The sequence below is a fragment of the Mesoplodon densirostris genome, chromosome 10, assembly GCF_025265405.1.
Source record: "Mesoplodon densirostris isolate mMesDen1 chromosome 10, mMesDen1 primary haplotype, whole genome shotgun sequence".
In the NCBI taxonomy this organism is placed as follows: Eukaryota; Metazoa; Chordata; class Mammalia; order Artiodactyla; family Ziphiidae; genus Mesoplodon; species Mesoplodon densirostris.
Window position 1 is genome coordinate 3,287,492 of NC_082670.1, and position 27,010 is coordinate 3,314,501.

Here is a 27,010-nt window from a genome sequence, read left to right on the forward strand (position 1 = left end):
TAGAGTAATGTGTTTTATTTAATTAAAATAGAGTAAAAAACAGACTGTGTAAAAGAATTAGGATTCTCAATAATTTACTATTATTTACACGAGAGATTCTGGTCGTTAGTATTCTCTGTGAAGCGACGGACACGAAGAGCACAGACCCCCCACCCCGAAGGCCGAGGGAGACGCGTCGGGGGCGCTCGGTGACCCCCTGATCCCCGTCCGCTCAGGCTGATATGGCAAGTGTGTCACTGAGATCTTGGCGACCAGCAGGAAGGGGGACCCTCGGCCGCCCAGGGGTCACTGCGCTGTCACCCCTCGTGGGGTGGGGTGTCCCCAGGTGGGGACTCCTTCCTCTCGGGAGAATCGTCACCACTCAGAGTTCATCACATGGGCACCAGTCAGTGGTCCCCCTGTGCCCGCGGCCAAAACCCCGTTCACGACCAACCTTCTGCAAACACTCCCTTGGCTGGCATGAAGCCCCCAGTTTCTGGATAGAAGATAAAAAACAGGAATGGAAGCTGCACGTCCTGGTTTCCAGGGAAATCCGGATGACAGAACACACCGCCTGTGCTGTCCAGGACTTGGTGACTCACCGAGATGCCACGCAGAACGTTCTGTGCGCTTGTGGAGGGAGGAAACGTGGGGGGAGGAGCCGGTGTCTAGACCCGGCCCGGGACGTCCTGCAGGCACTTGTGGCCCCTCCAGGCGTGGAGGGGGCGTGTCCCGGGGATGCATACATGGGCCAGGAAGACCCCTAGAAGCAGCAGGGGCACCGGACCCCCATAACCCGACTCCTGGCTGTCGGAGACTGAGGGTCTCCATGGGCGCGGGCGGCTGGGTAGGCCTGGTCCCTGGCATGATGGACTTCAGCGGAGCCACGGTCACCGGCTGGGGGAGGAGGGGCCCCGTGGAGACTCAGTCCAGAATGTCCGTCTCGAAAGGCACCAGGTGGTAATAGGACAGGTTGGTGACATAAGCTGCTGGGTCATCCCCATCCTCCAGCTCGGAGGCAAACTCACCGCCGTTCTCAAACCTGAAACGGGAAAGCAGAGGTGAGGCTAGGGCTGGCTCGCTGGCCCCCAGCCCCGCTGAAGTGGACAAAGGGCAGATGGTCACTGGCAGGGGGGTCTTTGGATCAAACAGCACGGAAGGGCTCTCCATGACACCGGCCTGTCCACCACCAGGCTGCGTGTGGAGAGAGTGTGGAAGGAACCGTGACTGCAAATTGATCAGTCACATGGGCCCGACTCCAGAGCCATCACAGCTTTGGTTTTCACTGCCTTAGAGACTGTGATTTACTCTCACTGACCAATATTGAGGCATCCATCCATCCATCCATCCATCCATCCGTCCAGCCAGCCAGCCAGCCTGCCAGCCATCCATCCATCCATCCAACCATCCATCCATTTATGCATCAGTCCATCCATCCATCCACCCATCCATCCGTCCATCCAGCCAGCCAGCCTGCCATCCATCCATCCATCCATCCATCCACCCACCCATCCATCCATCCACCCACCCATCCATCCATCCACCCATCCATCCACCCATCCATCTGTCCGTCCATCCATCCGTCCATCCATCCATCCATCCACCATCCATCCACTCACTCAGTGAGTATTTTTCTCTCCATCTGGGGATTATTCTGGGTCAGGCGCTGGGGACACAGAGTGGACCAGGCACAGGAACCTGCCGCGTGCTGGGCCGGTGGACCATGGCAAAGACGGGTGAAGAAGGCCGTGTGGTCCCAGCTCCAAGCCTGACTGCTTCCTGGGCCACTTGCACACACGACCAAGGAGGCAGGAGGAGTCCAGGGAGGAGCTGGGTGAGGGCAGAGGAGGTTAGCGGAGGGAGGGGCCCTGCATTTGGGCCCTGCATTCAATGTGGGGCATTACATGGGGCACGGGAAGGGCTCAAGGAAGGATTTGTGCTCCAAATGTGAGGTGACCTGAATACCCTCTCAACGTGGATTCCCCAGGAATGGAAACCATTTCCACGCCCTGCCTAACCCAGTCTCGGCTTAAGCACACTTGCTTAAGCTGGAAAAAAAGGACGACAAATTTTAAAAGATGCTTCACAGAGAAAACAGTGCACGGAGGACCTTCTCCCCAGGAGGGGAAACAGATGCTGCCTGTACGCTTTCCGTTGTTCCCCAGCTAAGAACCAGTCCAAACAAAGGGGAGTGGCAGAGGCGGGCGGATGCAGGCCCTGCCCAGGGCAGCGGAGAGGGCCTGGGGCCACCGAGCACACTGTCCACGCTGTCCCTGCTCTGACTCCCGGTGACTGAGACCTCACAGGAGTTCAACTACAGCGGAAAGCCGGGCAGCGACGGGCAGGGCACGAGGCGTCCAGACCACAAAGCCGCCGGCTTGGCTACACTGGCTGGGGACCCGCCGGGAGGGGGGAGGGGGAGGGCGGAGAGGTGCCCCACCAGCCTCCCCAGCATCCGGGGCACGTGGGGTGGACGGGGTCCCAGGGAGGCTTTTGCTGCCTCTGAGCTGCAAGGGAGCAGCGGAGGCCGCGGCGATGGCAGCTTGGAAATCAGACGGGAAAGGCAGGGAGGTGGGTCTCCCTCGAAGTCCATGCTGACGGGCGTGTGTGGAGATGCGTGGAGCCCTGCGTCCGTGCAGGCAGTGAGGCCAAGAGGGGGCCCTTAGGGGCAGGGAAAGGCTCCGGGCAGGCGAGGGACGGGCCCGGCAGCTTCCTGCCCCTGCGACCCCTCCTGCCCTCAGACCCCCTGAGAACTGGGGAAGGAAGTGGACCTGGGATGCTCAGTAGAGTCCAGGGTCCTCATCAGCCCCCGTGGTCCTCAGCAGGCCTGGAAAACCCCCTGCTTCTAACCCGTGCAGACAGGGTCAGGGCTCGCCCCAGGCCTGGGCAGAATCTCCCGGAGCCTGGCAACCCCTCCAGCCAACCGGGGTGGTCACGAGGCAGAGGCCCAGCCATCCCGCTCTCACACACGTCCCCACCAGGCACACACGCTTGGTCCCTGAGTGCAGGGGGGTCTCTGGTCTGAGTACTGTAGCTACTCTCCCCCAGGGACAGTGTGGGGACCAACAGGTCCTAACAGCAGGCCCGGCAGCATTGATCCACAGCCTGGGGGCCACACAGTCGCTGTCGAGGACCACTGAGGGGAGAGCCTTCTCTCTGTGACCTCCTGGCCCCTGGAGCATTCAGATAGACCCTCCTGAGACAGACGGCAGCAGACCATCACTGCGGGGCTGCCCGAGGTCAGGCACCTGGAGAAATGCCCGGCAAGCCCAAGTTCCCTGGAGATGCTCCCGGGCCGCTCAGAGGCCGACATCTCCTTGTTAAGCTATCCTGGGATCGCAGAGGTTTCCCCGCGATCTTTCTCTCCCACCAGCCCGGCGCTGCAGGTTGAGGATGGGTCGCCCTGTCCACACAGAGCCCCGGGCTGGCTGGAAAAGTTACATTACAGACCTTGCTTTCTCTCCATGCTTCTCCTCCAAAACGATCCATGGTTGAACTTCCTTCTCAGAGCTGGCCTCATGCCAGGGGCAGAGGGCCTCTCGGGGCCTCTCAGAGACAGAAAGGGTCCCTGGGACCCTTGCAGAGCCAGAGCCAGGACCCTGCAGCCCCTGGTGGCCCACCAACCACTCCACCAGGACAAGCCCGGCCAGAAGCTCCTCCCATGAAGCAGGCCCTCCTTCCGTCACCGTGGAATCCACGTCAGCCTCGGACCCGCGATGCCAGCTCCAAGTTGGCTCGGGGGACCCTCGGGCTGGGAGCTGTCTGTGCACACACGGTGCGTACTATATGTGTGGTCCCGGCTGAGCGCGAGGCATGGCAGCAGTTGGGTCGGTCCTGGTCCGCTTTCACGTGGGGCTGACGGAGTGCGGAGGGACCCCCGGACTCTGAGAGGCCCCCTGGTTCCGGGCTTGTGCCGGTCAAGTGCCCGCGGGAGACCCTGCGTTTCCAGAGCTGCCTGGGGGTCCCAGTGTCAGGCGTCCACGCTCGTCACCTGAGCCTTCAGGAGACCCTGTGAGAGCACAGCGGTCCCACCCGGAGAGAACAGGAGCCAGGAGACGGGAACGAACTCCCTGAGCTCCTGAGCAGGGAGAGCCCCGGGCGTGGCCTTGACAGTCACCAGAGCCAGGTCCTGCCTGATAATCCCGAGACGGCTGGCGGCACCCAAGGTGGCTTTCCTAGAGCCCCCATCGCGGTCCAAGTTCTATCACCCGAGGAAGGAACGACGGAGGGCAGGGGGTCTTTAACTGCCCGCCTTCTCTAAGCCCTCCCCGCAGGGCAGGCCCGTGAGCCACACAGAAGCCACCTGGGAGGCGACGAGAGGCCAACATGCAGCTGACGCCCCCCACTCCCAGGAGACCAGGTTCCCACGAGGAGGCTTGCGGCCCCGGACCCTCCAGGGCCCAGCACAGCCCAGATGTGAAGCCAGGCAACTCCTCCTGAATGTCCCCCCTCCCCACTGCCAGCCGCACGGTCACACTCTGTCCCCTTCCTAGAGCCCCGAGTGGGCGGGGAACCTGGCCTGGGCTGACGGCTCGGGACCTCGTGTGTAAAATGACACTCAGGGGCTTCCCTGGTGGCGCAGTGGTTGAGAGTCCGCCTGCCGACGCAGGGGACGCGGGTTCATGCACTGGTCCGGGAAGATCCCACATGCCGCGGAGCGGCTGGGCCCGTGAGCCATGGCTGCTGAGCCTGCGCGTCCGGAGCCTGTGCTCCGCAACGGGAGAGGCCGCAGCGGTGAGAGGCCCGCGTACCGCAAAAAAAATAAATAAATAAAATGACACTCGAATCAGTGCACTTACAGGTGCTCCGAGGGGTCCACAGCTGCGTGCTGGTCTTTTCCGTTGGGTATACTGTGGTCAATAACGATTGTTTCGGTATTTGCTAAGCAAAATCCATTGGACCTCATGATTTCTGAAAGTGAAAGCAGTGAGGGAAGTATTCAGAAGGGGATCCGATTTTGAAGTTTTGAAGTCGGGGCTCACACTGATCTCCCCACATCCCCCTCCTCCTACTGTGCTCCCTCCTTCCCCACACTTTAGAGAACGCTCCGCCGCCCGGACTCAGGGGCCACACCTGCTGACCCGACACCAGTCAAGAGGGGCCTCTCTCCCACCGCAGAAAGGTGCTCCGGCACCCCGAGCGCTCTCGCCACACACCCGCCCTGTGGGTTTGAAGCTGGAGCAGAACGACGCTGGGTTTCAGGCACACGACGTGGGCTCTGCCCAGGTCACCCGATCTCTCTAAGCTCTCACCTGTGTCTCAGGTGAGGATAACACGGCCCAGGGTCGCCGTGAGGATCCAGCGCGATCCATGTGCATTTTCAACCAAACGGGTGACTTCACCTTTTACTTTATATAATCCTATATATAAACTGACTTCTCACCAACAAGCACAATTTGGGGTAATTTTATTATTTATTTATTTATTTTTGCGGTACGCGGGCCTCTCACTGTTGGGGCCTCTCCCGTCGCGGAGCACAGGCTCTGGACGCGCAGGCTCAGCAGCCATGGCTCACGGGCCCAGCCGCTCCGCGGCATGTGGGATCTTCCCGGACCGGGGCAGGAACTCGTGTCCCCTGCATCGGCAGGTGGACTCTCAACCACTGCACCACCAGGGAAGCCCTTGTGGTAATTTTAAAAGGGCAACAAAGAGATCGTCTTTGTGTGTCTACAATGGCTGTGCAGTTAGATTCCAAGTGCAAAGTCTGGGGCTCACCCAGCTCTAGAAGGGGAGTGGGGGACGGGGAAGCCAGAGCATCGGTGGTGGCGGGGTGTGTGTGTGTGTTTGCAGAGGCGTGGGCAGCTGAAACAGCACCGGCCCGGGACCTGGGACTCCACGGCGCAGCCCAGCAAGGAACCCCGAGACACTGGACGCAGTGTCCTAACTGGAAATTTCAAAATTGTCCTGGAGGCTCTCCAAGGACCCTTCCAACTCTAAGAGCCTATTAGCTCCCAGGCTCCATCACGTCATCTGGTCCATTTAAACATAAGTGCACTTGACTCCCTTCTCCGACCTGGGGAAGCTCTTGTTGACATTTCCCGGGAACTGTGTGTCCTTCCCTTCCCTCAGTGGATCACAGACTCTCCAAGGATAGACCTGGGGGGTCACCAGGGCTCCAGCTCCCCGCGTGCTGGCTCATCCCCAACCTCAGCCCCTGGTCATCGAGCTCTGCGCTCAGGGCCTTGTTTGTCCCATCAAATCAGGGCCTTCACTTACCTCACCTTAAAAACGTGCTTCAAACAGACTCTAAACCCCTGCCGGGTTCTCAAATCCAATGATCATCATCTTCCCACTCAGGGCCTGATGCACGGAAACAGCTCAGAATAGCCCTTCCTCTGGCCCTGGCACAGGCCACAAGGATGTCCAGTGCTTTCCCATCTTCTTGGGCATCTGATGCTATTGTTGTTTGCGGGATTGTTTTATTTCTTACATCTTTCCATAATTTAGATTATTTTATCCCCATGTACAGATGTGCTTTTCTTTAATAAGTGAAATTGTAACTTCCTATTTACTTTTCATCTTTCTGGGTATTTGATTCTCAGTTCTTTGAATTTCTCTCCATATGAAGACACTTAGGGAAACTACACAAAAAAAAAGAAGGAAAAAAAGTAGATTTCCTCCTTACCTCTGCCCCCCAGGATAAAACGACTATCCATCCATCGGATTTGCCAAGTAATTGCTAAAATTTCCAATTGGCTTTCTGGAGAAGTGAGGTCGGTCACACTCCATGGGGCATTAGCATGTGGCTCTTTCCCGACCTCCTCTCCCCGGCTGAGCCCACCCAGAGCCCACCCGCCTCGGACAGCCCGTAAGTCATGAGAAGGAGCTGAAAACCAGCAAAAAGTCAGTGCTTGGAACCTCTGGGGTCAACTACACCACCAGGTGCAAAAAGAGCACGAAGATGTTGACCAAAGCCTGAGTGAGGAGACAGACGCTGCAGAGGACGACACCCCGACAAGAGAGATTAAGACGCCCCTGCGTCACAATTTAAAACGCACAACAGCACAGAACCACTTGCTTTACTGCTTTTATTAACTGACTGAAACCTGTCCCAGGAAGCACATAAAACCTCAGGGACCTCAGGACAGCCAGCTGACAGCCCCCAGATCCTCTCTCCCACCTCCTCCCAAGGGAATTTGGAGGGGAGGACCCTACAAGTGAAAACAAACGTCAGTGCTGCAAAACATTTGTGAATGTGGCCAGGAGTCACCTAGTATAGGAACTTCCTAATCTTTCTTAAATGTGAGATTTGGAGCTCTAGAAAGTGGAATCTAGAAAATGGAACCAGCCCCCAAAACAAATTTGTTACAAATCCTTCCTTAATTGTCTGTGCAGAGAAGCCAATTGTCTGCAAGGCCAGCTGGGCCCTCCGGGAAACTCCACTTCTGCCACTTAAGCGTGGGAAGCAGGTTACTCCTTGCTTAGCGTTTTAGTCTGTAAAAGGGGAATAACAGTATCCAGCTATCCTAAGGGGCACAGGTGTGGATTAAACGAGATGGTTTTTATAAAGAATCTAACCAATGCTAAGGCTCATAAATGGGAGTTATTGCTATCGTTCCAAATGTCCTCATACCTGTTGGGCCACCCAAATAAAAAGGACCAAAGGAAACGTTACGCTTACTGAAAAACTTCAGCATCTGAAGCCTACCTTCAAATATACTGAAAATGGGAATTTCTTAGAAGTCAGCTTAGTACCTACAGCCAAAATCACTGGTCCATTTAATGACTAATCACATACATGGCCAGTTCCATGAAATAGTTCCTTTACAAGCCATTTTTTTGCATACAGAATTTTTTTCACACGAAGAAGAGTCCTGCTTTGCCATTTCTTATTTCTTAAAACTTTTTTGGAGCTAATTTTAGAATTACGGAAAAGTTGCAAAAACAGTATAGAGCTTTCACAGATTGCTCAGCTCATCCTTTGGTTAACATTTTACACATAACCATGGGACGACAAGCAAATCCAGGAAACGAACATCTGAACAATACTCTAAACTAAAACCTCCTGCACTTGAGTTTCAGCCATGTCCCTCTGTCTGTTCTGGGCCTGGCCCGGATCCCTCGGGGCAGGAAGATGCGGTGGTTCAGCCTCCTATGACCCCTGAACGGCCTCAAGGGCCTGGGTCTTGCCTCATCTCTCCTGGCTGCAACACTTGGGACGCAGACTGGTGAGTCTTTCATTGACTGTGCCTCAATTTGCCTGGCGTTTCCGTGCTTGGACAGAGGTGGATGGTCTGGCAGGAACCTGCAGGGACGCTGCCTTCCCTTGGGCATCAGGAGTGTGATGCCCACGGGCCTTACTTATTCCTGGGATGTCGTCTGGATTTCTCGGGTCAGGAGGTTTTCTCCAAAATGAGGATATCATCTCTCTCTTTGTAGTTAAGAACTATCCTCGTGGAGATGCAATTGCAAATCCTGCTTCTCCTCAAACTTTCACCCACTAATCTCAGCATCTACCAGTGAACATTCCTACAACAATGACCAGTGTCCGGCTGGTGGTGATTTGCTATTTTTTTACTTGCAGCCCTGTTTTCACATGCCCCATGTGCCACCATATCTCAGTTCATTAATTCATCTATTCTTTTTTTTCTGCGGACAGTCTCAGCCCTGAAAGCGTTCACATGCTCTCCGATCCCCTTTCCTATTCTACTTTCAATGTCTCTAGCAACGGAGACATTGTCGTTTCATTAACTGGAGACCAGGACTCTCCCCGTGTGGTGAAAATTAAGGTTGAGACTGTACAGATGCCTGGTTACTAGAAAATGAAATTATATTTCCAGCCTTCCCAAACCTGAGTACTATGATTTTTGAGGCCAATATCAATTAATCCAAGCAGCCAGACCAAGGCTGAGGTTTATGCTTTCTTTTAAGCTGCACAAACACAGCCATGGTGTAGAAAACTAAATTTAAGTTTTCCTAGACTCGGTAATAAACTTTTAGATTAACACGGATGAAGAATGTTTAAGGTTGCATTGGTCCAAAGCATCACCTAAGAGGCCAGAGTACTGCAGAATCCTGGCCCCGGGGGCAGCTGGTTCTCACACCACGGGCGCCTGGCGCCATCTAGTGGAGCTCCTGATCCCTAGCCGGTCAACCTAGAAGTCACTGCAGGAGGCCTGAGAGTGGGCCAACGTCAGGGCTGCCCGCCAGGGCACCACCTCCCAGGATGCCACATCAGAGGCTTGAGAGGGTGCTGAGAAGTCTGGGGGAGGGGGTGACAGCGGGCACGGCCGTTTCCATGCACGAGTGGAACTTAGCTGGACCGCAGTGGACGTGGACGGGCAGGGCTTGTGGGGAGGGAGGAGACAGGGCCCAGCCAGCAGGAGGCCCAGGGCCTGGAGCAGAGTGGTCGACGGTGACGTGGAAAAAGCCAGAGTGACCACAGCCTGACACGCCCGGGATGACAGGAAATCCCTAAACGAATGAGCCAGGGAGTCAGGTCCGGGCGGCCGATGTTGGTGCTGAGGACACACGCCGGGGAGAGGCTGGGCTGCTGGGGACTCGGCCCTCGGGGCGCCTGGCTCTCCGGGTCCTGAGGCCCAGCGCCCGGGGACTCCCGAGTCCATATGCAGCTCAAACACGGGCCCAGACTGAGGAGCAGGGCTGCCCACGCGGGACCAGGCCCTCTGGGGCCGGCAGGGCTACTGTAAGGAACGGTTTTCGTTAGAAGTTTTTCTGAATTTGCCACACCCTTGCCTCAGCACACTTACTTCCTCGCTCAGTGGACAACGAAAGCACGTCTCACATGCCATGCGTGGGAGCCCCCCGCCCAGCCACGCTCTCGGGCAGAGGGAGGGCCAGCGATGAGAGCGGACGAGGAAGAGGGACCCCCAGGCATGGGAGAGCCTCAGCTCCAGAAGGGGCGACCCCGCCAGCTTCCCGCACAGGGCTGCCTTCAGGCCGTGGTCTTGGCACAAGGCTTCAGGCTCTCTGCAGCTGACTCGCAATAGCTGTTTCCCAAGCCCACTGTCAGGCAGCCCTGTGTCACAAAGTGTTCCGTGCTGAGCTGCAGTGACTGCAGTGACTCCCCCCCTGCGATGTCCCCAGGACCCAGGCTCCCGGCCTGCACGGGGAGGCCAAGGCCTTGCCTTCCCAGACATGCGTGCCAGGCCTCCTGAGCTCGTGGGCAGGAGGGACCCCAAACCTCTGTCCTCAGTCCTCGAAACAACACAAGAACGTGGTTAAAACCTCGACGTGGGACCCCAGCGCTACCCCTATTCAATCCTGTCTCCTTCCTTTCAGCGCTTTGGGGTAAACCTGGGTCGTGCGTTTATCTGAATCAGCAGTAAAGACAAGGCACTAAGACAGGGGCCGGGGACGCCAGGTTGTCGCCATCAGAAGCACCTGCATGCAGCGCCGGCCTGTCCCTCTTACGCCCTGGGGCCTTTGGGGTCAACCTGCTGCCTGTCACCGACCCCAGGCCCTGAAAGGCTCTCGGTTCTCCTGTTGGCTCAAAACAGAAAGAAAGAAAGCAAAATGGAGATGCCAGTGCTGGGGCTCTTCCGCGCAAGACTAAAGGACAGAGGTGCCCACGCTCCAGGTGACAGCACAGGGAGCCCGACGCGCTCTGAAGCCTCTCTGAGCCTTGGACACTGGGGTCCCCGGACATCCGGTCAGGAGGGCTGACCGCCATTTTCACTCTCCTGTAGAGAAGGTTCTGGACGCTAGGTGTTAGCTAAGAAGAGGCCCCCAGCCCCCTGCTCATCTTCCTAAGGACACACACGAAGCTCTCCTGGGAAGGTGACAAGAGTGGCGGACACGCAGACCCAGGCTGGACCCTGTCCTGCTCACACACGGTCAGAGCAAGAAGTAACTTCTCCGTCCTGGGTTCCCAGAGTCTGCCAGCCCTGCCCGCCTCGCCCTAGCACACAATTAAGGCATCTCATCCTTGCCGTGATGCATCACTCAGTAAGGACACTTTTATACCAGTGGCGTCAGCCGTCACCCCCATGTGCCCCCTCCGTCTTCCCATCACTGGGACCCAGTTCCTTTTAAGGTCAGGGCTCTGGGCTCAGGTCCCCTCACCTGCTGATGCTTCCCCATCACCTCCCTCTGAGTCCCCCTCCTCCACTCCCTCCTCTTTCCTTCCTTCCACTCAGAACTCAAGTGCTGGACACAGGGACCCCGCCCCCCGACCTCCCCTTACATCAAGGTGCCCTGTGGGATGTCACCGCTGGCCGAGCTGGATCCCCTCTGCGCCCGGCAAACGCCCACACAGCCTCACTCAGGCCAGACAAGTTGCCTGGGGAAGCCTGGTACCTGAGACTTCCAGGACAGACCTCTTCTCCTACAAAATGCCCCTCACAGGCTTTGCCAACAGCACTGCAAGGACAGAGCCTAGCGTTGTAGCAACACGTGCGGCCCAGATCTGAGGAAGCGGCCACCGGGCTGAACCCAGGCTTCCCTCGCTCCCCTCTGACCCGCAGGACGGCTGACCATCCCCTCTTAGCGCTGCTGACATTTGCCAGAAGGCTCAACCCAGCATCCACGCTAAGGAGACCTACACCGTGTGTCCCTTTCTGTCCCCCCGCCCTAAAGCCAAGAACCAAGTCAGTGTTGCACTAGGTGAATTCTTATTTTTGCAGGCTGGATGACGCATTCTAGTAATTCACTTCAAAATGCCTCACTGAGGGTTTCCCTGGTGGTGCAGTGGTTGAGAGTCTGCCTGCTGATGCAGGGGATGCAGGTTCGTGCCCCAGTCCGGGAAGATCCCACACACCGCGGAGCGGCTGGGCCCGTGAGCCATGGCCGCTGAGCCTGCGCGTCCGGAGCCTGTGCTCCGCAACGGGAGAGGCCACAACAGGGAGAGGCCCGCATACCGCAAAAATAAAAAAAAAAGCTTCACTGATGCTTTCTTCATAGACTATTTAAGTACGTTCCAATTTATATGCCAGATAACTCGCTTTGGAGGTAGGAAGGGTGTAAACTGCAGGTCAGTAGGTAGAAACACACACTTTCATAAAAATCGGGAAATGGTCCCTCCCCTGCTGCTTCCACCCTTCTGTTGTCTTTCTGGATCCCAAGCGGGGGAGGCGTGTCCAGCACGTGGACAGTGGGCTGGGAAGGTTTCTGGTGGCCCTGTGGCTCTCACCTGATATTTTCACCGGACTTTGAAAGCTGGGTTGAATTTTATGGACGTTGTCATTTTTTAACACCTGATCCAGGGGAGATCTTTCAAAGAAGGTGAGCACAACTTCTGACCTGGAATACTGGGAAGAAACACGTTCATTCCTATACATTTTCCTCCCGCAAGGCAGCCCCGTCGGACACTGGTGGCCCCGCACTGCTCAGACCGCGGGACTGAGCGTGGACGGGGCCGCCTCCCCACTCACCTGTCAGGTGCTCAGGTGGCTCGAGGCCCAGGGACGGACAGGATGGGGACAGTGGGAACAGTTCGCGCCTGGTCCGCACCAGAGTTCACGCACGTCCATCTCCCCTCACTTTCCAGTAAACCGCGAGCCCGTCACTTCCGCTTCCTCCCCAGGGAGAAAGCACCGGAGCCCCCAGAGCCCAAGGAGCCTTCCTTCCCTGGGCTTACACCTAACCCCACCTGACACTTCCAGGAAGCACGCCCCGGCCCCGCCCGTCCGCCCGCACCCACCTTGCACGCCCACCTTGCGCACCCACCTTGCGTGGCATGCTGATGACGGCCTTGAGCAGCTTCTCCACTTCGTTAAGCCTGGTCTCGATGTCATGGGCATCCTTTATGGCGACCAGCCCTGGGATTGAGACAGAAATGCCTCCATTAGAAAAACACACCAAGAAGTGTGCTCCCGAATTAAATACAGAACAACAGGCACCCCGCAATGGGGACGCCTCCCTGGCGTCACCCTCCACGAAAGACATCTGGGAAGTTTACTCGGCCTCACGTGGGTGCAGCCCTGCCCTGAAAGCCTGGCTCTCAACCTCGTTTTAAGTTTCAGCGACGCAACGAGTGATTCACGTGTGTGCTGCAGTGGACGCTGTCCGTCTGAAAGCCACAGAGACACCGTCAGAGGTATCTCCGAGCGGGACTCTCCAGCCGCACCCTGGACAAGGCCAGAGCTCAGCCCCTGCCAGCGCGGTGGCCGTAGCTGGGGGAGGCTGGACCCACCAGACCCCAATGACACAGCTGAGATGACCACAGGCCCCGTGGAAACGGAGCCTATGTTTAGACAAGTCATTTAGATACTGGCTTTGGAAGGGAAACAATCACATCTTTACCCAGAGAAAACCAGCGTGGGCATGACTCACAGCACTTTCCAGGAATCGGCTTCTACCCTCGTTCCGGTTACCGGACGTCTCGACTGGCTACTAAAAAGCGCAGTATTCTGTCTCTAAAGCACGAGAGCGAGTGGCACGGAGACTCGGGGTGCGTTTCCATCTCCCTCTGAGCAGCGCAGAGCGCAGACCTTCCCGGCACAGCTTCTACACATCAGCTTCCCAGGGATGGAGCAAGTCAGATTCCCAAGGACATTTCACGTGCCCCAGGATGTTGGTCCTGGTGAGCTACGACCAAACCACAGAGGCTGAAATCCCAGAACTATTTGCAGTCACTGAATCCCAGTTTTCAGAAGTTCTGGTTTTGTTTTACAGGCGAAAGGTTTGTTCATTTTGCAGGCAGCTCACCAAGTCCACATAGTGTTAAAATTAACCTCCTAAACTACGTGACTGAAATTAGGAGGCCCCAGAACACGTGGTCCATGGAAACCAGGGGCGCCCCAGACATAGGGCAAGGGCACTTCTGAAGGCCTGGGCTGAGCAGGGGGTCCCTCGCATTAGCCGGGGTCAGGAACGTCCAGTCAAGGCCAGGAATCAGTCCCTGGACTTCCTGGAGCACAGGCTGGGTGCACCTTCACCTGGCCACCCGAGGGCCTGCTTCTCGGTGGGCTGTCTGGTCCTGCCCACCGCACCTCAAGCCACACGGGCCCAGGCAGCCAGCCAAAGACCCCAAGCCTCAGTCCACACAGCCTGGGCTGGCAACCTCAGCACGACTCCCCAGCCATCGCCGGAGAGAGGGGCCCGGGCCACCTCCTCCCCTCTCACCTAGGCTGTCTGACCTACCCACCACCCTGCAGGCTGGGGGCAGCGAGAAGGGAGAAGGACAACACCAGGGTGCCAGAGTCTCAGCCCTGAGTTTCTTGTTTAGAATTACACACACACACAAGCACACACGCAGACACGCACACACCCCCCTCTGTGACCTCTTGCTTGCTATGGACAAGTCTACAGAGGAAAAGAGGGACACTGAAAAATCCTCTGAAAAGCTGTTTTTAGAGACAGGACAATTATGTAAATCATCCCCACAAAAAGCTGCTTTATTCTAAGACAAGCAAAACTACTGTCATGTTTCAACTTTGATTACATCTAGCACACCAGTGTTAAATCACTCGAGTTTATGACACAGTAGTTGTGTTTTTGTATTCCGTAAGGACAACGTATAGGATCAGCCAGCCTCTTGTCTGGTCAATGCATACGGCATATTTATACCCATTTCCTAGGATGTAAAGCATGTTTAGCCCATGGTTGGGTTTATAACCACCAAGGGTACCATTCAGTCAAATAAACACATTCTGCTCTGTGCTGATCTTCTTTTAGGGTTGCCAGAATTAGCGAGCAAAAAGCAGGACACCTAGTTCAAGGTGTGTTTCAGATAAACAATGAATAATGCAACAGTATGGATAGACACACTAAAAAATTATTCAGTGTTTATCTGAAACTCAAACTTACTTGGTGTCCTGTACTTTACCTGGCAACCCTATCTTCTTGGCGACCTGCTTTCCAGAATGAAGCAGAGAAAGGCGAGAAGTACGTGGTCAGGCCTCTGGGAACACATAAGCGTTTAGGCTCAGCGCACAGACCCTGAGGATCCGAGCCTCGCCAACCTCACCAGCTACCACAGCCTCATCCCAACCCAGAGGAATGGGTCCAAACCACCAGAACACGGCCCCCATGCCCACACAGCACTGCCTCTGGGGAGCTCATTCCCACTGGCCTTCCCCCACCTCCAGGCTCGAGTGGGAAAATCCCACCATCCCTTAAAGGCCACGTGGGACACGCCTTCTGCTCTGTGAAGCCCCCCACCCACCAGGCGGGACTCGGTCTGCTCTGAGCTCTGGGAGAGCTCCATCCACCCCACCTCTGCAGCAGACCTGCTCCCTGCCCAGTGGCCTCCCCAAGCCCACCTGTGAAGCTGAGTGTAGGAGGTACCCAGGGTCCCTTCCTGTCGTCAGCCGTCAGCACAGGGCCTGACACTGACACTGACACCCGCAGGGGATTCACTGGTCGTTGGCCGTTTGTTGATGGAATAAAGTTGCACAAGAGAACAGAGTCAAGGACAAGTCATCATGTGTGTGTGTCCACCAGCTTACAGGTGCCAACCGCATCTCTTGCTTCTCGGCGTCACTGACCCCAGCCAGATCCCAGCCAGCAGGCTCAAGGTCACAGGCCTCAGAGGAGAGCTGCCCAAGACCAAGGTGGCAACAAACCCATTGAGTTGCCACCCACTCTGGTTTGGTTCTATCTGTGGAAGCTGCAACCTTATCGCTGCCTTTCACCTGCCTTTATGCTTCTGAGGAGAAGCCAAATGGTGCTCTCCGGAAATGAAAACATGCTTCAAAACAAGAGGGGCTGAAAACATTTCAATGGCGAAAGAACATGCTGGAATCCCTCCTGCAAGAACAGAGCGACAGGGGATAGTTCTTTAAGCTCTGGCTTTTGGTTGGGGGCCCTTCTTCATAATTTACTTCCCCGTGGCATAGCGGCTTCTGGGTGACAACCAAGGCGATCGGGATCAGCGTTCCCACGGTACGTCCTCCTTTTTCCCCAAGGAAACCCGTCCACGTGAATGACAAGGACGCTCACCTCTTCCCTGGGGAGGGAATCAAAGGTGGAGATTCGTGAAGCTATGGATTCAGCTGGACCAACTGGCATCCATCTACGGGCGGCCCCCAAGGCTACCTGGCCCCCACAGAGCCACTCACCCTCACCCCACATCAGGGCAGGAAGGGGTCACCACTGGCTACGGGGCTTCCAATGGCCTGGTCCCTCTTCAAACGCCAGCACCCACATTTCCCTCCTCTCCTGAGCCTGGAAATCACCCTCCTTCAGTTGTTTTAAAGGTGTTTCCCATTAAACAGGGAGGTGTACTAAATGCGGAAGGAAAACATACAAACAAACAAACAAACCCAAAGCTGTGCTTTGGGGCCATAGTGCAGAAATGAAATAAATCTTCTTTTAAAATTTCATGTCTCCGGCTTCCCTGGTGGCGCAGTGGTTGAGAGTCCGCTTGCCGATGCAGGGGACGCAGGTTCGTGCCCCGATCCGGGAAGATCCCACATGCCGCGGAGCGGCTGGACCCGTGAGCCATGGCCGCTGAGCCTGTGCGTCCGGAGCCTGTGCTCCGCAACGGGAGAGGCCACAACAGTGAGAGGCCCGCGTACCACCACCAAAAAAAAAAAAAAATTTCATGTCTCAAAACCCACTGAGGTCCGCCCCCATCAGGTTTCTCAAGTTCACAACTGTTGGAAGACGAAACACCTGCTGGCAACACCCAAGATCTAGATCGATTCTCAAAATGACACAGCACCAGGCGCGGGTTGTGAGCAGAGCCCACATCGGGGGCCTGTGTCACTGCCCAGGACAGATGGCATATGGAGACCCCCAACTACGTACAGGCAGTCGGGGGGCTTTCTGTTCTACCTTCTGTATTCTTCCTTTGTGACCCAAGAGCTTTGGCTTTTGATGACCGGCAGAGCTTTTCCAAATGTCACTTGTTTACAGTAACTATTTTACACTTCATTTTCAAAAATGTGCTTACGTACAATAATTTAGGATTATCTAGAACTTTTAGCTTTTGTATTCCAAATATTGCTGATTGAACGAAAACTGTGGGGATCTTGTTTGACTCAGTTTTACTATCTGAGATCGTGATTCTAAAAAATGCAAGCGGATAAAATGGTTGTAAATTTGCACAGTTGGACAGAAAAACTCAAACCACCCCCTTGGTTATGAGGCTGCCGTTCCAGGGCCGGCCAGCAGGGGGCGCCAGCAGTCCATGGAAGGTGCGGGACGCAGTCCAGCGAGGCCGGCGGGAAGGGATGCGTCCACCCGCCACACCCAAGTTCTAAGGAAACTGACTCAGAAGACTTCACAGCCCCAGGAAATTTTCTCATTTCTGATAAAGCATCATCACTAATATAATCTCAATTTTTAAAAATTTCACTTACACAATTTGTCATGTGAGAAATTTATCCAGATATAGCCCCAAACTGTCAAAACATCTGAAACTGTAAGATTGATAACACGACTATGTACATTTCAGTATGTCAGTTGCACATCCCTCTGGGGGTTGAAATTCAGCCTTGAGCAGCCAGGGTTCCCCTTCTGTCTAAACCAGTTTACCCTTGAAAATAGAGAACTCCAAGCCAGCTTCTGTCAGTTCCAGGGTTAGGTCTTTCTACAAACACAAACACCTGACTCATTCTCGGAACCCAAACTGTATCAGCACAAAGATCTGGCTGAGAGAGCAGACACAGACCAGTGTCCTAACCTCAGACACGTCCTACTTCCATGGGTGGAGGCTTCCGACTGAACATCTCTGGGGACTGTCCCAGCCTCCAGGGACAGACTCAGGCCTGAATCTGGCTGAGCGCCTTCTGCCGCTGTGATTCTGGGAGTGAAGACAGATGCTTCTCGGGTCAACTGGGAAGGAGTGTCCGTTACCCAGAGGATGCCCGTCCCTTAAGAGGAGACTCCCATGGCAGACCCCAGGGAAATCTTCTGTGATGTGGACTTTCCAACTGAGCTAAAGGAGGCATCGTTCTAAAGTCCATCCACGCAGAGCCCAGAGAAGCAGGCGGCTCGGCCGAGGTGAGGAGGGCACTGTCACGAGATGTATATTCTTTAAAGGCTGAGCATCATACAAATTCTGGAAATAAAATATTTTAAAATTTCCAGGAAAATTCTCAATGATTACTTCGTAAATACTTGTCCTCTAAATAGGGAGTCAACATAAAGCCAGCAGGGACTCACTCAGCGATGAGCTTGAGCGCAACCAAGGTGGTTATTCTCTGCTGAACTCAAGCATCCCAATGCGGCCCTCGCTCCCGGGGAACCCGTGGCGACTCTGACCTCACAGGCTCCATCCATGGAGGTCCCACCCTCTGCCCCCATGCCCACCCTGCTGCACACAAGGCTCGATCCCCCTCCCCCCATCGCCCTCCCCTGGCCCAGTGATGCCCAAGGCAACACTGATGGACAGGAACATCTCCTCTCTGTCTTTGCAAGGACGAGAAGCAGGGCCGGGAAAGGAGGCGGAGGAGAGAGACGAGCAGAGACAAGGTAAGAGATCCGGGCTTCCCTGGTGGCGCAGTGGTTGAGAGTCCGCCTGCCGATGCAGGGGACACGGGTTCGTGCCCCGGTCCGGGAGGATCCCACATGCCGCGGAGCGGCTGGGCCCGTGAGCCATGGCCGCTGAGCCTGCGTGTCCGCAACGGGAGAGGCCGCAACAGTGAGAGGCCCGCGTACCGAAAAAAAAAAAAAAAAAAAAAAAAAAAAAGATAAGAGGTCCGGAGGCCCCGGGAAGGGGCTGCGGGAAGACTTCTGTCCTCCGCTTCTTCCCAGGCCTGTGAGATGCCCGCCTCTCACCACATCCCCGCCCCAGTCCCTCCTCCTCCGGCCGCCTCGTTCTTCTCCCACCACAGGCAGAATTCCTTACTAAGCTTCAGACTCAACCCGGCTAAGGAGTCACTCACTCCGCCTTAGTCTGTCTTAAAACTTGGAAGGAATTTAGGGAATAAACACCACCCAGGCTCTCAAAACAGGAAGCACTTGATCCCGAAGGGGGCACCAGGGTGACAAGACCTGCCCCTACATGCTGGCCAGGATGATGGACACGAGGCCAAAATTGACCGCAGGGAGGTGTCACCAGGAAAAACCTCTCCAGGCCGGAGGCCCAAGGAGGGAGCGGCGCAGGGGTGAGAGCGGGGCGGGGTGGGAGGGCTGAGGCAAGCCTTCCACACCCCTGGGGGCCAAGGGGGGCCGGCTCTCCACCCAGGCTCTGCCCCCGTGGCAGCTCTATTCCTCATAGAAAATACACAGAAAGCATCTGCCCCGGAAAACTGCCCCAAGCCTGACCCACGCCAAGCACCAAATCCCAACTTCTGGACCAGCAAAGCCCCAGGCCTGGTTGGTAGGGGCCCCACTGAGGTATCGGGGTGACCCACTCCCCGGGCTCTCAGGCACCATCGCTGTCCCCACCTCCCTAGGATGGGAGGCTGGAGGCCACACCTGGGGGCTGGTACCATTCCCCCACCGGGAGGGCTCTGGGTGAGGGGACGCTGCCTACCCAGAGCAAAGGGCAGAAGCTCCGCCTCACGTGGTGCTCACCCGTCCAGCATGGCTCTGTCGCGGCTTCAGCGCTCACAGCGGCCAGCCATGCGGAGGCCACCCCTGCCATCTTATCAAGCCTGCAGCGGTGGCTTGAGCTGAACCACCTGCCTCAAGTCACGTGGGAGGGTGCAGGAAACAGAGCCCGAAACTGCATCCTCACCTGCCTGGTCCCAGAGCTGCTGCTTGGTGCTTTCGGCCGCTTAGCCCAGCCTCCTCCCGCCCTGACCTCGTGTCCCCAGGAGGGACATCCTGACCCTGACCCTCCAGCCGTGACCTCGTGTCCCCAGGCGGGACATCCGGACCCTGACCCTCCCGCCGTGACCTTGTGTCCCCAGGCGGGTCAGCCAGTCTCGTAGGGCCTGGATTTTCCCCCACGGGAAGCAGGGGGGTCCTGGTGGTGCGCAGGCACCGTGGTAAGAGCCTTAATCCCACGTCCGCTCCTTCCCTCCCCCCACCCTCGTCCAAATGCTGCTGTCGTGTTTCCTACTGACTGTAAGTCACACACCAGCAGAGGACGACTGAGGTGCCTGTTCTTAAACGTGCAGCACGACTTGCAGTGTAAGTCGGCAACGGAGCAGGGCGGTTGTGCTCAGCAGCAGGACCCACGTCGGGGCGGGAGGAGCGGGGCCCTGCGGGGCCTGCCTGGAGGACAGCGTCGCAGCACACGGTCTGTGCTTCTATGTGACACAGGACACGTCTTGTCTGTGCTGCCACGGTTCCAGGGAGCCCAGGCCCGACCAGAAAAGAAAGGCGCCCAGCCCTTCGCCTCAGCCCCCTCCCTGCCCCCGTCACGGGGAGGATTTGGATCCAGGGCCTGGCGGGGGTGGGTGGGGGAAGCTTCTCAGGCCAGTTCAGGGACATGGGGACCATCTTTTCAGTGGTGACGACAGAAAGGGCTGGTGGATGCCTACTGTCACCCAAGGAAGTGAAAGGGAACAAAAACACCAATAAAAACGATTTCAGTGGGACAACGTCAACCCCTGGTAACGCCACGTTCTCACTCACTGTCCCCTATCTACTCTGCTGACGGCCGCTGCCCCTGCAGGACGCCCTGCACCAAGGGGCCGGGGCCTGGGGCGCCCATGGTCGCCTGTGGGGTCGCCTGTGGGGCCCATCACTCCTGGCCAGCCTCTCCGCAGCCCCGCCCCACAGCTCCGCACCGAGCCTCACGGAGCGGGCACCCCGGCCCGACCCTGCTTCGTACCTTGGAGGCCTTGCTGCCACCTTTCGCTGCACTGCACGCCCGTCTTCCCTAGTTTTGACAGCTCCCAACCAGAAACACCTCCTGCTGTTTGGAAAAGTGTTTATAAAAACACACAGTGGGGCTTCCCTGGTGGTGCAGTGGTTGAGAGTCTGCCTGCCGACACAGGGGACATGGGTTCATGCCCCGGTCCGGGAAGATCCCACATGCTGCGGAGCAGCTGGGCCCATGAGCCATGGCCGCTGAGCCTGCGCGTCCGGAGCCTGTGCTCCGCAACGGGAGAGGCCACAGCAGTGAGAGGCCTGCGTACCACCACACAGTGGAGGCACACCAGGCCCAGACTTGTTTTAAAAAGAGAAAAGGTCGGCGTCCCTGGGGGCCAGCCTGAGGGTAGCCAGATGCTACCAGCCGGTCCAGTGCTGAGATGCAGAACCAAGTTTCCCCTTGGAAATCTGGTGGGAAGTAAGCGAGGCCTAGAAGCTCCAGAATGAACAACCTCTGTGAGTTTCTGGCCGCTCCTTCTCTGACTGGGAGTTAGCCCGAGTCACCTGGGCCCATGGCACGGCCGGAGCTCTGACGGACGAGACCATGGGACCACGGAACACACCGTCACTTACGGAGGAAGGAGAGTCCGAATTCGGAACAAAGCCTGAGCAACAGCAGGATGCGGGTCTGGGAAAGAAACGTAAAACCTTAGGAAGAGAGGAGACAGCCGGCTCCCAGGAGGAGGATGGTGCCAGCACCAGACCCGGGGGGACGGCGGGGGACGGCAGAGCCCGGCAGCCCTACATATGGAAGAGATTCAAAAGTAGGTCTGTGCATCAGAAAGATCACCCCAAATGCCCCAGAGAAGTGAAAACTGCCCCTCTCCCCCTTAGAAGGGGCAGGACCCCCCCTCCAGGGAAGCCATGCATGGGGGCTGGGCTGTGAGGGGGGAGGACAGGACCCCAGCCCAGTGCAGGGCCCGTCAGGCCGGACAGAGGCGGCCTCGGTCCCCCTGATCTGCTGCCCCGACCTGTGGGCGGCCTCTGCTCTTTTTTAGCCACTTTCACTAAAAAAGGAAACTCGGGGCTCTGCAGTTCACCCCCAGACCAGACGGCGATCTACCCCCGCTTGTTTCGGGGAAGCGCAGAGCTTCCCCCCATCCGCGTGAGAGCAGGGCCTGGGAGCACAGCGCTGTCCCCTAGAGCCGTGGGGAGGCGGCGTGTCCCGGCTGGCGGACCTGCGCTCAGGCCTCTCTGGTCGGTGCCAGACGCCTTCGCTTCTGCCCCTCCATGTCACACCTAACAGAAGGTCTATGAAGACGCAGGCAGATCCACGTCCCCGGTGACAGGGGTGACCAGACGTTACCCCGGCACCATGCACAGGATCCCAAGGAGGGGCCTTATACGGAGAAAACGCTAAATACCGTGTTCAAAGCTGGGCCCTCCGTCAGCTCCCCCTGCGGGCTTCCTGCATCGCCCAAGGCTCCCCACACCCACATCTGGTCTCTCCACAGGCCCTGCACTGCCTCCCAGACGGTCCGTGTCTGACCACCTCTCACGCCTCCCCTGTCTCCCCGGCTCGCCCTGGCCCTTCTCCAGCCATGCTCGGCTCAGCAGCCAGAGCGCCCTTCACGTCAGGTCGCTCCCGTGCCGAGCTCTCCATCTCCCATGAGGGCCCCACGCCGAGCATCATCTGCCCACTGCCTACCCCGATCTCCCATTGCTTCCACCCCCTTCTCTCCCCTCCAACCACAGCGGCCCCCCCAGGACTCAGGGCCACAGGGCACATGCCGGCCCCAAGGCCTTTGCACTTGCTCTGGCCACTGGCTGGAAGCTCTTCCCCAGGCACCCACATCGCTTCCTCCCCACTTCCTCCCGGTCTCTCCTCACAGGTCACTTCCTCTGAGCCCTCCCGGACCAGCCCATCTGAAAGTGACCCCCTCCCCGCCCCTGCAAGTCATACCTCCTCTCCTTCCTCCCTTTTCTTTGCTTCTGAGGGTGCAGAACCGTCTAACATTTGTTTTAACCTCTCTGGTCTATTATTGGGCTTCCCCCACCCGACTATAGAATCAGGAGGGCAGGGTTTGTCTGTGTCGTTCACTGCTGCATCCCCAGCACCTAGAAGATGCTGGTGCAGGGGAGGCATCTGGTAGAGACTTGCTGAGTGAATATAAAACCAAAGTGTGGATTTGACAGTAATCAGGAATCAAAGGTCACCTGACTACTTTGGAAATAGAATCTGTTTCTACAGTGATAACTTCATAAGGCCTGAAACAGGTGTTATTTTTAAAAAAGGATCAAAATAATCCAAGAGCCCCAAACAGTCACTGGGGAAATTCTGCACGCTTGTCTTTTAAAGTGTGAACCTTCCCAGACGAGAGATGTAACAGGCAAGAGACCTTGCCATATCTGGTCAGGAGCCCTGAACCATGGTAAGTATTATGTAAAGGGGATTTAAGTCAAAGACTCGGCCCTACCTGTGTCAGAGTGTGGAAAGCGCAGAAGGGGACACTTTGGTCACCCAGAGATAATATGCACAGAAAGCAGCTACCTCCCTCCCCCAGGCAGGGGGACAAAGAAAGGAAGGACGGGTATATCAGATCCAGACGCAGAAGAGCATAAGGTGAGAGGCCAAGATGCCAAGGAAAAGGCTAGAAGAAGCAAGCCTAGTCCTGAGGGCAGCCTCGCCCAAACAGAAGACCAGAGAGGTGGGCTAGTGAGCCCCGTGCCGCCACTCCACGCAGGGGTTTAAATATCTCTGCGCACGTGTCACCAGGAAAGATACGCGTTCCACGGACAGACAGCCAAGGCCAGCACCAGTGTGTGTGCAGAATCAAGGAAAAGGACTCTCTGCACAGAAGCACTCTCCCACTGCAGTACTCCAGGGACCAAGACAAAGGGCTCGGCATCCCCTTCACTGCACGCAGAATCAAAGATGCAAGTCGGACCCAAGGCTTTCCCACCCTCTGGAGGTGTTCAGTCCTACATTTACAAGAGCTACCAGCCTGCTGCCAGCACGAGTTCTCAAACCTACACTTGCAAAGCTTTTTAAAGAGATGAGCAGGCCAATGTAACCCAGCCCAGAAATATGCAATAAATTTAAACTGAGGGGGTCTGATGGGGAATTACACTGAGAAAACCTGGCATCTCTAAAACAGCACACACATCTGGATGCCTTTTGTGTGTACGGTTTGTATGTCCAGACGATCTGTTTATTCAAATAGTAAATCCACCTGGAAATAAGGTGAACTCTTCTTTTGCATTATGGCGATGTATTTTACTTAGCAAACAACTTCCCTGGACTCTCCTTCCTTCTAAGGAAGGAAAAGTCCTTCCCTTGGGTGTACAACAAACTCAGGTAGTGCTGGGGGAGGGGCCAGCTTGCCTCCAGGCAGAGAACCAGGAACCAGACAGAGGGTTCATGTCGCCTCTCCTCCGGCCCCGGGCCTCCACCTCCTCTCCTCCAGGGGTGCCGAGCTGGCCTTGCAGGAGGCCCTCTGGTCAGGACTCCAGCCAAGAAGACGTTCCCACAGTCCATCGCGGGCTGTTCGAAAGGGCTTCACACCCAACCTGGTCCTCGTCTGACTCCTGCCCCGCATGTCCCCCACCAAACCTAATACCCATTTCTTGCTGATTTTTCTCCCTTTAGACACTTGAAAGCAGCTATCATACCCCTTCTGCGCCTTGCTTTCTCCCTGGTGGTCACCCTCTTCCTGTCTCCTCGCGGATGGCCCGCTCCGTGGAGGCACTCGGTGCGCTGACACCTCACAAACCCAGAACCAACCAGGCACAACCTGCACGCAGGGACAGAGCCCAGGGCGTGCGTGTGCACAGCGCACCCTGACACCTCACAAACCCAGAACCAACCAGGCACAACCTGCACGCAGGGACAGAGCCCAGGGCGTGCGTGTGCACAGCGCACCCTAACCCTTCTGCTCCGGGCGAGGTGGTTTCCTCACCAGATCCCAAGGCGACCGAAGCTCCGCCCTCCTCCCCACCTTCTATGACCCTCACCAGAAGCCGCTGGGGGTGACAACAAAAGCCACATTTGTGGAGGGCTTACTACTGCTGGACACTGAGCATGCACTCCAGTCCGCACAAGAAAAGTGAGTCTCGGGTCCTATGTTACAGGGGCGGAGCCAAGTGGGGAGCCTGGAGTCACAGTTGAGCTGGGTCCTCTGACAGAGTGAGACCTGGAGGGCAGGCGGAGGGCAGGGGGAGGGTATGGGGGGAGGGCAGGCCCTCCACCAGCTCTCAGGGACTCCTGTTTGTTTATGGCCTGCCTTGTTCCAGAAAGGATGTAAGTCACTGAATAAACAGCTGTGCCTTCATCTAAACTTTCCGGATTCGGGCATCCGTTTGATAAATAACAACACACACACCCAAACAGTAGATCAAGGTGAACTGCGGCCATGCTTGAAATAATACTAAACTCCCTCCAGAACAGCATCAAAGCGAGGCTCAGGGGAGCAGGGCCTGCAAACGTGCTGGCTTTGGGAGCCTTTCCAAGTGACGCGTCTGCCCGAGAATGTGTCATGAGAATGATCTAATTACCCATATAATTCACACACTGGGGTGGGAGCTGTCCCGGGGAGAGGGGCATGGGGCGGAGTGGAGATTATCCCAAGACCTCAGGCAGATGGGCAGCTTCAGTAAGTGCCCCCAAAAGTGCCCCAGGGATCTGCTTGGAGGAAGGCGCTGGGAAGTGTCACCAGAGTCTCAGCGCTGCAGGTGGTCACGCGTGTGTGGGGGAGGGGGCAGGGGGGGCCCCCGTCCTCCCGCCTCGGCTTCGGCCTCTCGCTTCCTCTCCGCTGCCTCCAAACGCCAGCCCGTGGGCCGAGGAGAGGAAACGGGAAGCCACCCAGTCCCTGCGAGCCAGGAAAGTCACAAGGCCCGGGAGGAGGCCTCTGGGCTCATCAAACTCGAATGCGGACCCACCCTGGTGGCCCCTCCCGAGGAGGGAAGGAGGCCGCGTGGCACCTCGCACTCGGGCTGTCGGTCACCGGGGACAAGAGGCGCGGCCCTGCTGGGGGAGGCCTCGGAGGGGGCTGCCAGACACGACGCGACCCCGGCTGGACGCTGTCCTTAACTCCTCCCAAACGTTCCCCCGGCCTCTCCAGCCGCGGCCGCGGCGGGGGTCGCAGGGGCCGCCCAACACTGGCGCTGGCCGGTGGCTCGCCTTGGGGACGGTCAGAACGCCCGTCTGGCCGGCCTCGGGCCCCGTGCGCCGACTCCTGCGCACCCGCCACTGCACTTCACCGCCCGGGGGCGGGCGGAGGTCTGAGGGTCCCTGTCCCGTGCCGGGGGCCGGGATGTCGCGATCCCCGCTTAATAACCGCCCCTGCGCCCCCTCCCTGCACTTCAAAGGAGTCCCCCCGCCCCCCTGCCCCAGGCCGGGCCCGCGCCCACCTTCGCGCAGCGGCGCGAGCGCCAGCTCGGGCCGGTCCTCGGGGAAGGCGTCGCGGAGGCGCTGCCACAGGCGGCCCAGGTCGGCCAGGCTGCGGTGCAGGTAGAGCACGCTGCGGTCCGACCACTCGGTGCGGATCTCGAAGAACTCCTCCTCGTCGCCGCGCCGGCTGACGATGAGCCGGCGGATGCCGTTCACCCAGCAGCCGCGCACGAACATGTTCACGAGCGACGTGCCCTCAAACACCGCCGAGGCCATGCCGCGGGCCGAGCATGCCCCGGCCGGCAGGGGGCGCGCCCGCCCGGGCCTGGGTCCGCGGGGAGCCCGTCCGGAGCCGGGGTGTCTGTCCGGGGCCGGGGTGTCTGTCCGGGGCCGGGGTCCGTCCGAGGTCTGTCCAGAGTCGGACAGATCCAGGATCTGTCCGGAGCCGGCGCTGGTCGGGGGTCTGTCCGGAGTCGGGGTCTGTCCGGGTCGGCCCGGCCTCCGCGAGCTCTCCGGGATGGCGCGGCGACGAGCCGCGGGTCCGGCCGAGCAGCGGCTTATAAGGCGCTTCCCTTCGCGGGCGGCGCGGTCGCCGACGTCGAGGCCGCGGTCGCGTCCGCCTTCCCCGCCTCCGGGTGAGAGGACGCGCCAAGCGGAGGAGGGGGGCCTGGCCTCAGCGCCCCGCGCCGTCTCCCGAGCCCGCGCTGCTGGGGCCGCGGGGACCCCAGGCTGCCTGGAGGGGCGGAAACCCGGGCGCCGGCCCCGCCTCTGTGCCCCCGCCCCGCCCCGCCCGCCCCCTCCCTCCCCCTCCGGGGCCCCGAGCCGCAGGCCGGGACCGGACGAGACTGGGCGGGGAGGGCGGGCTGGCCTGCTCTCGGCGGGCTACGGGGAGACTTCTCTCTTTCCGTTTCTCGATCCTCGGAAACTGTCGGGTCGGGGGGGCTGCGCGCCCCACCCGAGCCGCGGGGGTGGAAGCTGCACGTGTGCCGGGAGGGGGGCGAGGGAGGGGGGCGAGGGCGGGGCGCACCCGCTCCGGGGACCCGGCGCCGGTGCTGTCGGCCAGGTTCTCGTCCGCGCGCCGCCCGC

General features: G+C 57.9%; 1 protein-coding gene across 1 annotated transcript; it reads right to left on the minus strand.

Moving 5' to 3' along the window:
• PXDC1 (PX domain containing 1) lies at positions 1–26,670 on the minus strand. The gene is made up of 5 exons (XM_060110325.1): positions 25,945–26,670; positions 12,607–12,698; positions 12,071–12,188; positions 4,779–4,890; positions 1–1,021 (listed from the first exon to the last, which is right to left on the minus strand). Exons 1-5 carry the CDS (start codon positions 26,198–26,200, stop codon positions 904–906), a joined length of 696 nt encoding a protein of 231 aa, XP_059966308.1. The 5' UTR covers positions 26,201–26,670; the 3' UTR covers positions 1–903.
• Between the last annotated feature and the right edge of the window lie 340 nt (positions 26,671–27,010).

Excerpts from the sequence above, each read along its gene's own strand:
- PXDC1 (XM_060110325.1), bottom strand. The coding sequence starts at position 26,200 with ATGGCCTCGGCGGTGTTTGAGGGCACGTCGCTCGTGAACATGTTCGTG. Across the intron at positions 4,891-12,070 it reads AAGTCCGGTGAAAATATCAG|AAATCATGAGGTCCAATGGA; the intron begins GTGAGAGCCACA and ends TTTCACTTTCAG. Across the intron at positions 1,022-4,778 it reads GTGGACCCCTCGGAGCACCT|GTTTGAGAACGGCGGTGAGT; the intron begins GTAAGTGCACTG and ends TTCCCGTTTCAG.